Below are 14,779 nucleotides of genomic sequence, written 5' to 3'. Positions count from 1 at the left end.
AATAGTATTATCAGTTTCAAAGGTAAGTGACTTGCTGCTACTGCTCTCCAAATTTTCCTTCTCTTATCTCCTACAAAATGAGCCACTTCAGGGCTCTGAGAAAACAACAAATGCAAAGTAATGAAGATCTTAGACCCTGGTAATGTGGTGATGTCACATCTCGCTACCAAAAACTTGGGAAGCCACAGTGGTTGGGTGCACATCTGAGGACCCCCAGCTTCTTCCCGGGCTGGTGACCCTGAGCCGCTTGGCTGTGCTCACTAGCAGCAGGGCAAAGTCTTCAGTATCAGGGTCTTGCTACCTTCACTCTCACCTGTCAGCTACCAGAGAATATTTGCTGAGAGCCACCAGGTCAGGGCTCCTCAGCATTGTGGCAACTCCTATTTAGAGAAGAAAACGAACACAGGTTCTGGAGTCAGCAAGAGTGGGAATCTGTTGCTTTTTGTGGTTTGCTCTTTGGCAAGTAAGGTAACCTCTCTGAGCCCCAACTCATCCTCTGTAACGGGATAATGATACCTGTACCTCACGGCTGTGCGAGTAAAGTCTGCTTAGTGTAGTGTTAATATAGAAAACATTCAGTGAGGGGTACTCAGCCTCATGACCCACCACAGTGGGGTCACGGGATGGTCCTGAGGTCAGCCATCTTTTCGGGATGAGGAAAGTCAATTTAGCTTTTATAAAGCTAGAGGATTTGCATGTATACATAATTGGTTTTGATACTCTAACCAGTAAGTTCCTCTGTTTAAGTTACATTGTTGGTCTATTAATTTCTATACTCTCTTCTGTGGAAGCAAGTAGGAAGACACCTGCCTTTGTTCAGCCTGAATTGGCCGTTTTAACAGAGGAATGAAAAGCTAACAGGTGCACTGGCCTCCTGGCCAGGCTACGAATTCTGCTCTCATGCTGTTCTGACTGCTGGCTTCTGTTCACTGGCCTTCAAGAGATGAGACTGGACAGTCAAGTGATGCACATAAAAGCTTGTCCAGAAAATAAAAACCAGGAGGACTGAAGTATCAGTTCCCCATGAACATTTTTATACTTATTTAACTAGGCGCACCCCAACTCTAATTTCAGTCCATGTTAATGAACAAGTTTCATGTATTTACTGAAATATTAGGGGAAGAAATCAAATGGAGAACTGAGTCCTCAAATACAAACTTAATTCATGTACATGGATCTCTGAAGAACATGGATATATCTGAAAGGCAAAGCACATAGTTCTTTAGGGTAGAACATTTCCAAGAAAATTCTGAATTGCAGTAGTGTTTGGATGTTATTGGCAGACCATTTCAGATGTTAAAAAGCATGTTATTAAAAAAATGCACATTATAAACAAGATCAATAGGACAGATGGAACAAACAAAACAAGTATAGAAAATTAATCATGTAGTTAGCTAGTGTAAAGGTAGTAACGTGAGACAAAGTTCAATTGAATACTGCACGTACACCATATAACCTCTTTGCTGTTATAGCCGTGATACTCCTTAGCTGAAGAGATGGCGCGTAGGTAGGATTATTTCAATGAAAAGTTGAGACTAAGAAAACAATGAGAGAGGGAAAGACAGTATCAAAATCAGAACACTAAAGCTCTGATGTAGCCCCATTTGCAAGGTGAAGAAAAACTATATGCCCCAGAGATGCTGTACAAGTTTCAAGTCTTGTGCTCCAATATCTCTGTCCAGTTACTGCATACTAGAATGCAAGTAAGAAGACGGTTTTTAGGCTTGCCACCTTGATCCACAGGCAGAGATCAAAGTGCAGGGCTAAGAAACAAATCCAGCTGAGGGTGGATGGAGGCCCGGCTGCTGTTGCTGTGACACAGCACAGCAGAGGGAGGCGGCCAAAGAGCACTTCTGACCCCTCTTCCTCACTTTGTGCCCACTTGTTACCTCAGCAGTTCTTCAGTTCATCCTGTGGATGAAAGCCTAATAAATTCGGCCCTATTAACAATTCTTTGGCAATTTCTTTCCAAAATCCACTCCACTAATATAAGTTCTCGATACTTCATGATTAGTCCATTGCCAATAAATCCTAACTAATCTCATTTCTTCTCTATCTCCAGAAGAGTAATTAGAATAGTGTTTTTGAAGTATCATTTTAATCATGCACTCAGTGGCTTACAATGGCTCTCAAATGCCTCCACATAAAGTCCAAAGGAAGCTAAGTTCCTTACCACGTAATTTTAGTGCCTCCTATCAGCATTCCCTCTTAATCCGCTGAAATAATTTTTTTTATTCTGTTAGCTTCAAATAGCAAGTGCTTGTTGAAAGTTTATTCTGGATCCTGCATCCTGTTATGAGAGTCACTTCTCAAAATCTGCAGGCTGTCTTCAGCATATAAATAACTTGCTTACTCCCAAATCTGAGCTTTTATTCATGCAATTCCTCACTCCAGGAATGTCCTTATTCTCATTTCATGCCTAAGACCCATGTCTGAAGATCTGGTTTGGATCAGAGTGAACAGCATGGGGAGGGCGGGCAGCTTGTCTAGAGAGCTGCCAGCACACAGCTGTGTGCCGTTTCTCACCTCTGCTTCGTGTCAGACTGCACCTTCTTCTGCACGGCCTCCTCATCCTCTATTACACACGCCCATGCACAGCAGCTCCTCGACTGCTCAGTGTTGACATAAAGCAGCCGAGGGAACTGTTTTCATCTGCTCCCCTCACCTTCCATCTGCCAAAATCTTCCTTGCTCTAACATTAGGCCCTCTTTTCTTAGAAAGATCTGGGCAAAGCACCTGCCATAACAGGCTCACAGAAGAGCACAACTGCTGAGGCCCTGAAAGGCTGGCGTCCCTTTCACATGCAGGGATGTGCACGTGCAGACTCTCACTCTGCTGCTTGCCGGCACCGCCTCCTCGGGGAGGGGCACAGCTGACAGACATGGCTAGGGCTACAAATCCGTCGGTGGGATCCTGGGACAGCTAAGGTGGGTTCTGAGGAAAGGAAGAATGGAGACACTTCTGGCTTAAGTTTATAGCTGCTTAGTTACCAGAAATCTCAACTTTAACCAGGATTCAAATTCTACTACTTTTTTTTTACTTAATAAATATTAAGTACCTACTATTGTCACACATGGTTTTAAAGAAAGCTGTGAATTCACCAGATACACATGGCCCCTAACCTCCAAAAGCTTAAAGTCTTTGAAAATAGGCTATTACAAGGAAGTATAACCTAGTAAGTAAAAAACTAACTTTTTAGAGCCAACAACGTATACATTCTTAAGGTTCTCTATTTATGAAGTTCAGTTAGACTTGAGAAACACTGCTCTAAAACGCAAAATTAAATTCCTGAAGGAAAAAAAATAGAAGCCAACAAATGAAGCAACACTAAAATATTAGCATGACCTTGCAAACTACATCTAAAATCAACAATACACCAAAACACACCAAATTTCTCTTTTAAAAAGCAAGACGCTAAAATCTTCCATGGGAAACTACAGTCATCAAAGGACAGAAAGGGTTTGAACTAATACTTTTCACAGTGATCTGGATTAAAGGAATGAGGCTGTAGTTCTGCTCCAGAAATCTTTAAAACACTGCAAACTCAAATATGGCCAAAGCCTAAAAGAACTGCATAACGGTGAAATGTGACTCGGTTTAAGAAGTATTATTTTAATTCTTGTCTAAATGCATTTTTTAAAGTATTTCAATGACAAACACCAAACTTAAAACTCAGGTTAAAACTATTTTAGGGACTTCCCTGGTGGCGCAGTGCTTGGGACTCCACGCTCCCAATGCAGGGGGCCCGGGTTCAATCACTGGTCTGGGAAGTGGATCCCACATGCATGCTGCAGCTAGGAGTTCGCATGCCACAACCAAGGAACCAGCGAGCTGCAGCTGGGGAGCCCACAAGCCGCAACTGGGGAGCCCGCTTGCCTCAACCAAGGAGCCCTCGTGCTGCAACTGGGAGCTGGGAGGCCAGCAAGCCGCAGCTAAGGAGCCCTCCTGCTGCAACTGAGACCCGAAGCAACCAAATGGATAATAATTTTTTTTAAAAAACTATAATTATTTTATATTTTACCATATAAAACTGAATTTCTATCTAGGCCTTTGATCAAAAGGGCAAAACTTTCCTATAACATTGAAATCTTTGTTTTACTAACTCCAAGAGGTGACTTGTAATTGAGAACAAAATATTTTTTAGGGAAGCATTTTTTATAATGTTTGTTGTAGAAAACTATTTCACTAAAAGCTGTGAAATAGGTTGTCACCCACTAACCTATAATCACTACAACCTCATTTAAACTGAACTATAATTCAGTGAGTATTATAAAGGACTGTGTGGATTTTAGAAACAAAAGCCAAATAATCTTCCTGTGTAAAAATGTATTTTAAAAAAAGTCCCTCCAATACATTAGCTTAATGATACAATTCAGAAATTCAGTTTCACACCGAATATGTCTTACCTAAGTCATTATTTTTTGTTATAGCATTAGCTGCCCTGGTTCGGGGTCCCTGCTGCGTAAACTGATACCCAAATTTAAGGATATTGGTATTTTCCTCAAGCATCTTGGCCATTTCCAATTCTACAGCCGTCCCCAACTGCTGCCTCTGGAATAATTGAAAATAAAGAATAGTATTAATGAGCTAGATCAAAATACTTTTTCAGGTACATGCTGATTCCTTAAAAATTTTCCCAAGTCTTACACCATACATAAGAGAAACAAAAATGTAAGTTTAGTGTATGATCATACAGACATAAAAAAAATGTGGATTATTACAGTGAGAAACCACTTCATACCCACTAGGATGACTATAATCAAAAAGACAGACAATTGGGGCTTCCCTGGTGGTGCAGTGGTTGAGAGTCCGCCTGCCGATGCAGGGGACACGGGTTCGTGCCCCGGTCCGGGAGGATCCCACATGCCACGGAGCGGCTGGGCCCGTGAGCTATGGCTGCTGAGCCTGCGCGTCCGGAACCTGTGCTCCGCAACGGGAGAGGCCACAACAGTGAGAGGCCGCGTACCGCAAAAAAAAAAAAGACAGACGATAGTAAGTGTTAGCAAAGATATGGAAAAATTGGGAGCTTTAGGCATGCTGGCAGGAATGTAAAATGGTACAACTGTTATGGAAAACAATTCGGCTATTTCTCAAAAGGTTAAACACAGAGTTACCATATGACTCAGCATTTCCACTCCTAGGTATATACCCATGAGAAGTGAAAACATATATTCATATAAGAATCTGTACATGAATGTTCACAGCAGCATATCTGTACAATTCGAAAAGTGGAAACAACCCAAGTATAATAGATTATTCAGCCATAAAAACGAACAGGTACTGATATATGCTACAACATGAATAAACCTCCTTAACATTTTGCTAAGTGAAAGAAGGAAGACACAAAAGGTCACGTATTACATAACTCCACTGATATGAACTGTCCAAAATAGGCAAATGCACAGAGACAGAAAGTAGATTCGTGGTTGCCAGGGGTTGGTGGGAAGGGCGACTAGGAAGTGACTGCTGATGGCTGTGGAGTTTCTTTTTGGGGCGATGAAGATGTTCTGGAGTTAGACAGTGGTGATGGTTGCACAACTCTATGAATATACTAAAAAGCATTTAATTGTATACTTTAAAAGAGTAAATTTTATGGTAAGTGAATTATATCTCAATAAAAAAACTGGAAACATTGATTAAATAGCATTCTGGTTAAATTTTAAGATATAACTCTTCTTTCTACCTTCATAATCTACAAAATGTACTTACTTTGAAGGATTAAGGGAGTCATTTACCACATATTTTTTTAAAATAACTGAAGTTATTTTTCAAATAAAATAGACTGAAGTGTTTTAGTCAAATGTGTAATGTTGTTTTATTTTTAGTTCATTACCACTCTGTATGGAAACACCTCTAACATGTATATTTCTCTGCTTCTTTAAAGAAAAGTGCATCTGGCATGGGTGACCCAGCATTATCTTACAGTGTCAGCACTGAATGTGGCTGCATAGGAGTATGTGTCTCTGGGTAACCTGGGTACTGGAGTTTTCTGTTTTTCACCGAGCCTGTTCTGTTCACCTACTGTGTCTGGGACTGACATGCTACAGATGCAAAAATTCTATTATGTGGATCTTGCCACTGAAGAGCTGAAAAATTTGAGGATGGACTGTCACCTGTAAGAATTATTCCAGTTCAAAACAGCCAGCCATCTAAATTCTCTTAAGACCAACCAGGGAGAGTTGCTTGTATACCTTTCTATACATTAAGTTAATATTCTGGATGCCCCAAATGTTCTCTCATCCCTTTTCAGGACCACCTTCCAAAGGGTTTCCTGAAAGCCCTCCTCCCACCCACCTCCTGAGTCCCCAAGCCCTGCACAGAGTGTGGGCTGTAGTTTCCTCAAAGCTGCTGCTGTACATCACCGACCTGATTGTCGATTTTCAGCTCAGCCAGGGTTTCATTATCTCTCAAAGCATCAATCAGTGCTAGAATCCCAGCTCCTGTAATAAAGTTGGACTCCATATTTAAGCTCTTCAAATTTTTGTTCACTCTTAGCATCTCTGCAAAAGCCTGGAAATTAAAGAAAATATTTGGAGATTACAGTTTGACAGCACATAGTAAATAAACACTGAACAAGCCTGAAAGAAATATGCAAATCAATACAACTGCTTTAATGTTTCTTATTAGATTGTTTTAGCTTGACACACTACACCTCACAGGTCTCACATGTATCTGTTTTCACATGCACTTGGTCACAGACTTTAGATTTTTTTTTTTGTCATGTGTAATTCCCCATCGGTAACATTCTCTACCGCTATTCATTCCTACTTCCACTTCATGCTTCTTTCTCCTGCGTCTCTCATACTTTCTCTGAGTCTCTGTGTAGGAGTAACTTCATCAATGTCTCTTTGCTTTTTTACTTCCCTTTGCCGGCACTGTACAGCATTCAGGATCGTAGTTCCCTGACCAGGGATCAAACCCACACCCCTCTGCAGTGGGAGCGCAGAGTCTTAACCGCTGGACTGCCAGGGAAGTCCCGTCAATTTCTCTTTGGAACATCTTTTCTTACTTGCGTCCTGCTGCAGCTGGGTTACTGTGAAGCCCAAATGAGGGTAAATTATGGACTAATTTCCAAGGCAGGGACCAAAAGGACTGCCTAAGGCAGAAGGCCAGAAAAGATCACAGATGACTGGAACTGAGAGAGCACAAAAACTATGGAGAAGGGGCTAACTAAATATTCAAAGAACGGTATGTTTTCCATCTGCTTCCATTACATTTCTCACAGGATATGGCAGTGCTAGGCATGTGACCCAGTGCTTAATAAGTGCTATACTGATTAATTAACAAAGCCTGTAAGTGAGCAGAGGTGAAAGAGAAGGGAGGGGGGAGGAGGAAGAAGAGGAGTGTGAGTTTATTTACAAAGCCCTGCAGAGGCGTCAAAAGAAAGGCCAAACTCCAGAGAATATGGGTAAGATCAAGCTTAAAATTAAAGTCAAGTTAAAGAACAGGCAATACTGCGCAGTGATACTAGAAAGAACTGGGGACAGATATCTACACACTTGAACATTCTAATAGCAACAACTGGCTGTGTGACTTGGAGCAAATCCCTTATCCATCCATCTGTACACACATTTATTAAAATATTACAATGGCCTATTTTTGATAAGTACTGTTCTATAAATTCAGAAATAAAACATACAAGTCTCTACCTAATGGAAGTTACATTTTAGTGGGGGGCCCACATAGTAAGTAAGCAAAATGTAATGTCAGATGGTAAAAAGGGCTATAGAGGAGGAAAAAAAGGCATAGCAGGGTGGATGGGGAGTGCTGGGGATAGGAGTGGGGTTGCTGTTTTATATATGGGGGTCAGGAAAGGCCTCACCTGGAAGGTGACATCTGAGCAAGGACTGAAATAATTTAAGTGATGAAGTAAAATTATGTGGAATATCTTCAGGGAGAAAGTTCTAGGCAGGAGGAACAAGTGTAAAGGCTCTCAGTTGGGAGCATGCACGGCATGTTTGAGGGAGAGCAAGGAGGATGTGTGGCTGGAGCAGAATGAAAGAAACAGCAAGAGGGGAGATGAGGTCTGCTCATGTAAGGCCTCATTAGGCCACTGAAAGATTCTGATTTTTACTTAGTGAGACAGAGAACTGCTGGAGGGTTCTGAGTACAGGAATGAGAACATTTAAGTTTTAAGAGTCACTTCTGATGCTGTGTATAGAGATGAAGCAGGCAGCTCAATTAGGATAATCCAGGTGAGAGAAGTCAGTGGCTTGGACCAGGGTGGTAGCTGTGAAAATGGTGAGACGTGGTTGGATATACAGGAAATATTTGAAGACACAGCTGGATATACATTTAAAGTTGTGAGAAAGGGAAGTCAAGGATCACTCCATTATTATTATTTTATTTTTTTGACTTGAGCAAATGAAAGAATGAAGTTGCCATTTAGTGAGATAGGAAAGAGTGTGAGAGAGGCAGGTATGGGACGGAAGTCAGGAGTTTGGTTTGGGACTTGGGTTTGAGACATCTGTTAGATATACAAGTAAAGTTGTTAAGCAGTAGCTGGACATGGGTTTGGAGTTGAGGGGAGAGGTGTGAACTGGAGATAATAATATTGGGAGTCATCAGCATGCATAGATAATATATAGCAATGAAACAGAATGAGATCATCCAGAAAGTGAGTGCAGATAGAGAAAAGAAGAAGGACTAGAACTGAGCTCTGAGCCATTTAGATGTTTAGATGTTGGGGAGATGAGGAGGAACCAGTGTAGGGACCAGAGAGGTAGGAGGAGAATCAAAGGAAGTGCTATCCTCAAAGCCAAGAAGAAAAGGGTTTATACCCTGATCAAGTGGGATTTACCCCAGAAATGCAACGTTGATTTAACATATAAAAATTAATCAGGGGCTTCCCTGGCGGTGCAGCGGTTGAGAGTCCGCCTGCCGATGCAGGGGACACGGGTTCGTGCCCCGGTCTGGGAAGATCCCACATGCCGCGGAGCGGCTGGGCCCGTGAGCCATGGCCGCTGAGCCTGCGCGTCCGGAGCCTGTGCTCCACAGCGGGAGAGACCACAACAGTGAGAGGCCCGTGTACCGCAAAAACAAAACAAACAAACAAAGTTAATCAATGTGGGACTTCCCTGGTGGTGCAGTGGTTAAGACTCCGCCTGCCAATGCAGGGGACACAGGTTCGATCCCTGGTCCAGGAAGATTCCACATGCCGCAGAGCAACTAAGCCTGTGCGCCACAACTACTGAGCCTGCGTTCTAGAGCCCACGAGCCGCAACTACTGAGCCCACGTGCCTAAAGCCCGTGCTCCACAACAAGAGAAGCCGCTGCAATAGAAGCCTGCGCACCGCACTGAAGAGTAGCCCCCGCTCGCCACAACTAGAGAAAGCCCATGCACAGCAACGAAGACCCAATGCAGCCAAAAATAAAAAATGAAATAAATAATAAAATAATTATTAAAACAATTAATCAATGTAATATACCATATTAACTGAATAAAGGACCACATGAATAAAACCACATGATCACCTTAACAGACACAGAAAAAGCATTTGATAAAAATTCAACACTATACATCCATAAATGGAACCCTCTGCAGGTGTTAAAAGAATGATGTATAACTTTATATGTTGATATGAAAAGATCTCTGAGATACACGGTTAAGTGAAAAATTAAGTTGCAGAACAACTTACACTGCATGACTCCATTTATGTTTAAAAAATTTCATAGAAAGGAAATACCGAAAAAAGTAAACATAAAATGGTAGTAAATAATGTATTGCCTAATAGTAAACATCAATTGAAAAAGAGTAAATTTTTTTTTTTTACTGATATTTGCTTTTATTGATTGTTGCACATCATGGTTACTAACAGTTGATCTTAAAACACAGTTTTGAAACTACATTAAAAAATTATTTTAGTTTTTAAATTTATTTTTTATTGAAGTATAGTTGAATTAAAAGAGAGTAAATCTTGTTCATAAAGTCAGTTTAAGCACCTTTGTAACATGCCCTGGTATTACACAGCCATAATTTCGATAGTATTAGTAGTTAGCTTACTTACAACAGCAACGGGGTCATTGCTTCGGGTGGCTGCAAGACTGAAATATTTCACATGTGTGTTGGTTTCCAAAGCCTTTGCAAAATCTTTTAGGGTTGGAATTGGGATATTCTTGAAAGACAAAGAAAAATGTGAAACATTATTACATTTTAGGTTTCAGGAAATTCAGTCCATTAATCAAATACATCTGTACTTTCTTTTTTGCATTAAAATGTATTCAGAAATTATGTAACATACAACCGCTGGTCTACAACTGAAAACAAACAACTCAGCCTCCTTCTTACTTCTTTGATTTCTCTATTATGGTACAAACTGTTGGCATAGAGCAGAGCATACATCACTGTTTCTCTAGCTTTGAGGTTAAAGAAATTCTTTTTAATTATTTGTATTATGAGAAGTCAGCCCTTGAGTACTCAAAGTGGATCCACTTTTCTACAAAGAGAAAGATGTGGGAATCTACTTATGATGATTCCTGAGGCAGATGACATACTGTTTTCAGTCACTCAAGCTGCAAGGTATTAAGAGAGATTAACTCTACATTTCTTGAAATGAGGAAAGAGATAGTTTTAGGAGACACTGATCTTTCCCCTTGGTACCAAGACTTCAATTTCCTGTAGCCTGCCTATTTTCAGATTGTTACTATTGATTTAGAGACAGACATACACTGAATTGAACTGAATTTTTTTTAAAAATAAGACTAGTGATCAACTAGGGATATTAGCTTTCCCCAAGGCTTTTCCCCCTCCACTCACAGGAAGGAACACCCACAAAAAGAGCACAGAGGTCTTATTCCCTAGGTTCTTGTAATTTCCACATGTTCTCCCTTCCTCCAATTCAGATATATTAAGATTTAAAATGAGGAATCTGTAATGAAGCTATTATACAATGGCTAATACGTTGAGATCATCTGAGTTTACTCTTTGGTAATTAATTATCCCTGTGCCCTCCTAACTCATTTCTTCTTTCTTTACTCCAAGGAAGAGTTGCATTTTAAAAATTCCAGTGAGATCCCACAAAGCCCAATTCTAGGTGTTTACTCAAGAGAAATGAAAACATACATTCACACAAAAACCTGTATGTGAATGTGTATAGTGGCTTTATTTATAATCATCCCAAACTGGAAGCAACTCATATGTCTATCAACTGGTGAACGGACACACAAACTGCAGCACATCCAGACAAAGGAATGCTGCTCTACAACACGAAGGAGCAAACCACTGAGACACACAACAGCATGGACGAGTCTCAAATGTACTGTGCGAAGTGAAAGAAACCAGACTCAACGGCTACACACTATATAGTTCCATTTATATGAAATTCTGGAGAAGGCAGAACGATAGGGAAAGGAAACAGATCCCTGGTTGTCAGGTGCTAGAGCTGGTGGCAGGGAATGATGACACAGGATTGTGACATGTTGTTCTACATCTGACTGTGGTGGTAGTTGTACAACTGTATCCATTTGCTTTAACTCATAGAACTGCACACTAGAAAGGGAGAATTTCACTATATATACCTTATAGCTCAAGAGAGCTGATTAAAAAAGCAAAACCTGAAAGGCTAAAATGCTCCTAGAAGTGGGCAGTACTTTGGAAGCCCGAGAGGTATACTCTGACAGTCTGTAGAGTTTATATTTCTATGTGATAGCCTTTAAAAAGTAAATCAGAAAAATACTATAATACTTTAACTTCTAAAATCGAAGGAATCTGTGTTAGTATACTACTAGAAGTAAAAACTTTACTATTAAGTAGAAAGGATTAGACTGTATCAAAACTGCCCAGCTCTCATCCTAGATCCAACTGACTCAAAGCAATTCAAAACAACTTTTTGTTTGCTTATCACACCTACCTTTATGTTATTCAAATTAACTTCAACAAGACGAACATCATTTTCTTTAATTCTCTGTAAACTCTCTTCAACATTGGTTGGATTTGGGGGCTCATCAAATACTGGAAGAATCTTTTCACCTTTTACAACATCTGTAGCAACAAATGAAAAGAGCAAGAGTGTAACTGGTTGATACTATTACAGTGAATGCATATATTAACTTGGAAACACACAGCACACATACACAAACATGTTCAGTAGAACAAATTTATAAGTTTCTTTCCCCAAATTTCTTTTTTTTTTTTTTTTTGCGGTACGCGGGCCTCTCACTCTTGTGGCCTCTCCCGTTGCGGAGCACAGGCTCCGGACGCACAGGCTCAGCGGCCATGGCTCACGGGCCCAGCCGCTCCGCGGCATGTGGGATCTTCACAGACCAGGGCACGATCCCACGTCCCCTGCATCGGCAGGTGGACTCTCAACAACTGCGCCACCAGGGAAGCCCTCCCCAAATTTCTAAAAGATCCTTTATGTGCTCCCACATAAAGCACTGAAATAAAATTTTACCGAATATAAATACCAAACATAATTCATTTAATTTGTTTGCAGTGTATCAGCCTTCAAAAATGAGTATTTTCACTGCCTCTTGCCTCGGTGTATTACAAGATATCTTTACCATGAAAATATAGTTGATGACACAAGCTGGTGATCCCATTTATTTTTAGCAATGTTCAAGATAAAGTTCTCATATGACAAAATCTAACAACTCATCAGTTTCTCTGAGGTTTGACTAGTAATTAATTCAAAGGCAGTAAGAATCAGAGACATGAACAAACACAGCCTCCACAAAGAGTGAGTTGACAGAAGGACACACTGCCTGTTCCTCCTGTGGGGAGGACTATGCAATGGGAAAGGGCAGAGGACTCTTACCAGGAAGAAGAGTAGAAACAGGGAATGGGGAGACAGAGAAAGGTAATGGTGCATAGAAGAACTACTGAGACAGGAATTCCCTGCCCTCCTTCATCCTACAGCCCAATCCTTCACCATTTACACCCACACACATGGCCAGAATACAGCTATTCAAAACTGAAAGAGGACCCAGAAGCCTTGAACCCTCTAGTGAGATGTAAATGCGCTCTGAGGTATGTGTGGAGGTCCATGAACACCTATAACAGATAAACTTTTATGGATATATTTTCTGGGGAGAACACCTAGAGCATCAGATTCTTAAAGACGAGAATGACCACAACATTAAGAGCAAGTGACATGGAAAGACTGACAGGGTCACAGTGAGTCTGGCTTAGTTATTCCCTGCTGCCCTCCTCTAGCTTTTAGGAGCAAAACTCACCTTAAGACAAAGTATATTGCTTACTCATCCAATAAATTCCCTCTAAGAGTACCTTGTTCTTTTCAAATATCACACACACACACACAGACACCCTCCTACACACAGCATCCTGAAGAGATCAGCTCAGACAAAAGTCTGAAAATTAATTTCCTGAGGACAGTTGAAAGATCAGCAAGGCAGTCTTCTTCAACATGGTAGATCAAGGGGACTGGAGAAAATCTTCCTCACTGAATGGAAAATTCAATGAGCTCTTCCTCAATTCTAAATTTTCTACAACCAAAAAATTCCTTTTGTTCTCTGCAGAATGCGTATAAAGAGCCTTGCTCTATAATGAAATAATGGATCCAGTCAACAGGATGTGGAAACCATTAAGAAAGGTTCATGGGGAACTTTAATTGGATGGATCAGGTTGCCAAAATTTGAGTCCACTGATCAATCTTAACACATTCCCCAAAGAGGAAGGACCAGACTTGATATACTTCCTAATGTGATTCAATCATTACCCAGGAAGCATTCTTGCCAAAAAAAATTAAAAACTGCACCTGAATTTGATCAAGCTTCTAGAAAACAACAGTTTACAGAAACACAGGAGGTAGAGAGAAACAAGTAAAATGATACCACAAGGTTGCAATCAGCCAAATCCAGAATGTGGAAGATTCTACATGACAACACAGTTTCTTCAAGGGCTAAATGCCATGAAGAAAGTGGGAAAGAAGCTGAGGAGGAGAACTGTTAAGAAATTAAGAGGAACTTAAACCAAACGACAACCAAATGCAAAATGTGACCCTTATCTTGATCCTGATTTGAACAAACCAGCTGTGAAATGACGTTTTTGAGAGAAAATGGGAAATCTGAACGTGGACTGGGTATTAGATGATATGAAGGAATTGATGGTAATCTTTAAGTTTGATAATGGCATTGTGGTTATGTTACAAGAAAAGCCTTTGTGAGAGACACATATGGAAATATTTATGGGTGAAGTAATACAAACAAACAGGATTTGCTTTAAAATATTCCAGGGAAAAGAGCAGAAGGGGTGGGAGGGAGGCAGACGGTGGATGAAACCCAGCTGGCATAATGTGAAAAACAGCTGAAGCTGGACGATGGATATATTATTCCCTCTTCTATAATGTATGCTTGAACATTTCTACAATAGAAAGTAAAAAAATAGGGGAATGGCCAATTATAGAACATTCATAAAATGGAATGTTATACAGATGTTTGAATGAGGTAAGTCTGTATGTACTAACTAGGAAATGTGATATATTGCTAAGTGATATCCTATATAGCATGGATTAAAATCCTCAACACCGATTTCGTGGGATATTGAAGCTAGTTACTTAATCATTTTAAAACCTCAGCTCCTTCAAAGGCATATATTAAAGATAATAATAATACTTGTTTCGTAGAACTGTTGTGAGGATTGAGAACAATTTACATTCAAGAGCTGTGCACAGAAGAACATGGCCCATGGTAAGCATTCAAAAAAATCAGCCAACAGTATTATTATTGAAAAATTCAGGGACAAGAAATATTTCTAGTATGATCCCAATTTTGTAAGAAAAGAAAAGACAATTCGTGTATAGTACGTATACATATGTAAGTT

At 40.4% G+C, this 14,779-nt stretch overlaps 1 protein-coding gene across 1 annotated transcript in view; it reads right to left on the bottom strand.

Moving 5' to 3' along the window:
* The window catches only part of TMOD3 (tropomodulin 3), an 84,681-nt gene that overhangs the window by 3,449 nt on the left and 66,453 nt on the right, over positions 1-14,779 (bottom strand). The window contains exons 6-9 of the mRNA XM_082647214.1: positions 11,850-11,980; positions 10,008-10,115; positions 6,367-6,510; positions 4,407-4,551 (exon numbers count right to left, since the gene is read on the bottom strand). Coding sequence (XP_082503340.1) covers positions 4,407-4,551; positions 6,367-6,510; positions 10,008-10,115; positions 11,850-11,980 — 528 coding nt within the window. The remainder of the gene's footprint in view (positions 1-4,406; positions 4,552-6,366; positions 6,511-10,007; positions 10,116-11,849; positions 11,981-14,779) is intronic.

This window comes from Grampus griseus (genome assembly GCF_964374135.1).
Source record: "Grampus griseus genome assembly, chromosome: 2".
In the NCBI taxonomy this organism is placed as follows: domain Eukaryota; kingdom Metazoa; phylum Chordata; class Mammalia; order Artiodactyla; family Delphinidae; genus Grampus; species Grampus griseus.
This window is presented reverse-complemented; position numbering and strand designations above follow the sequence as displayed.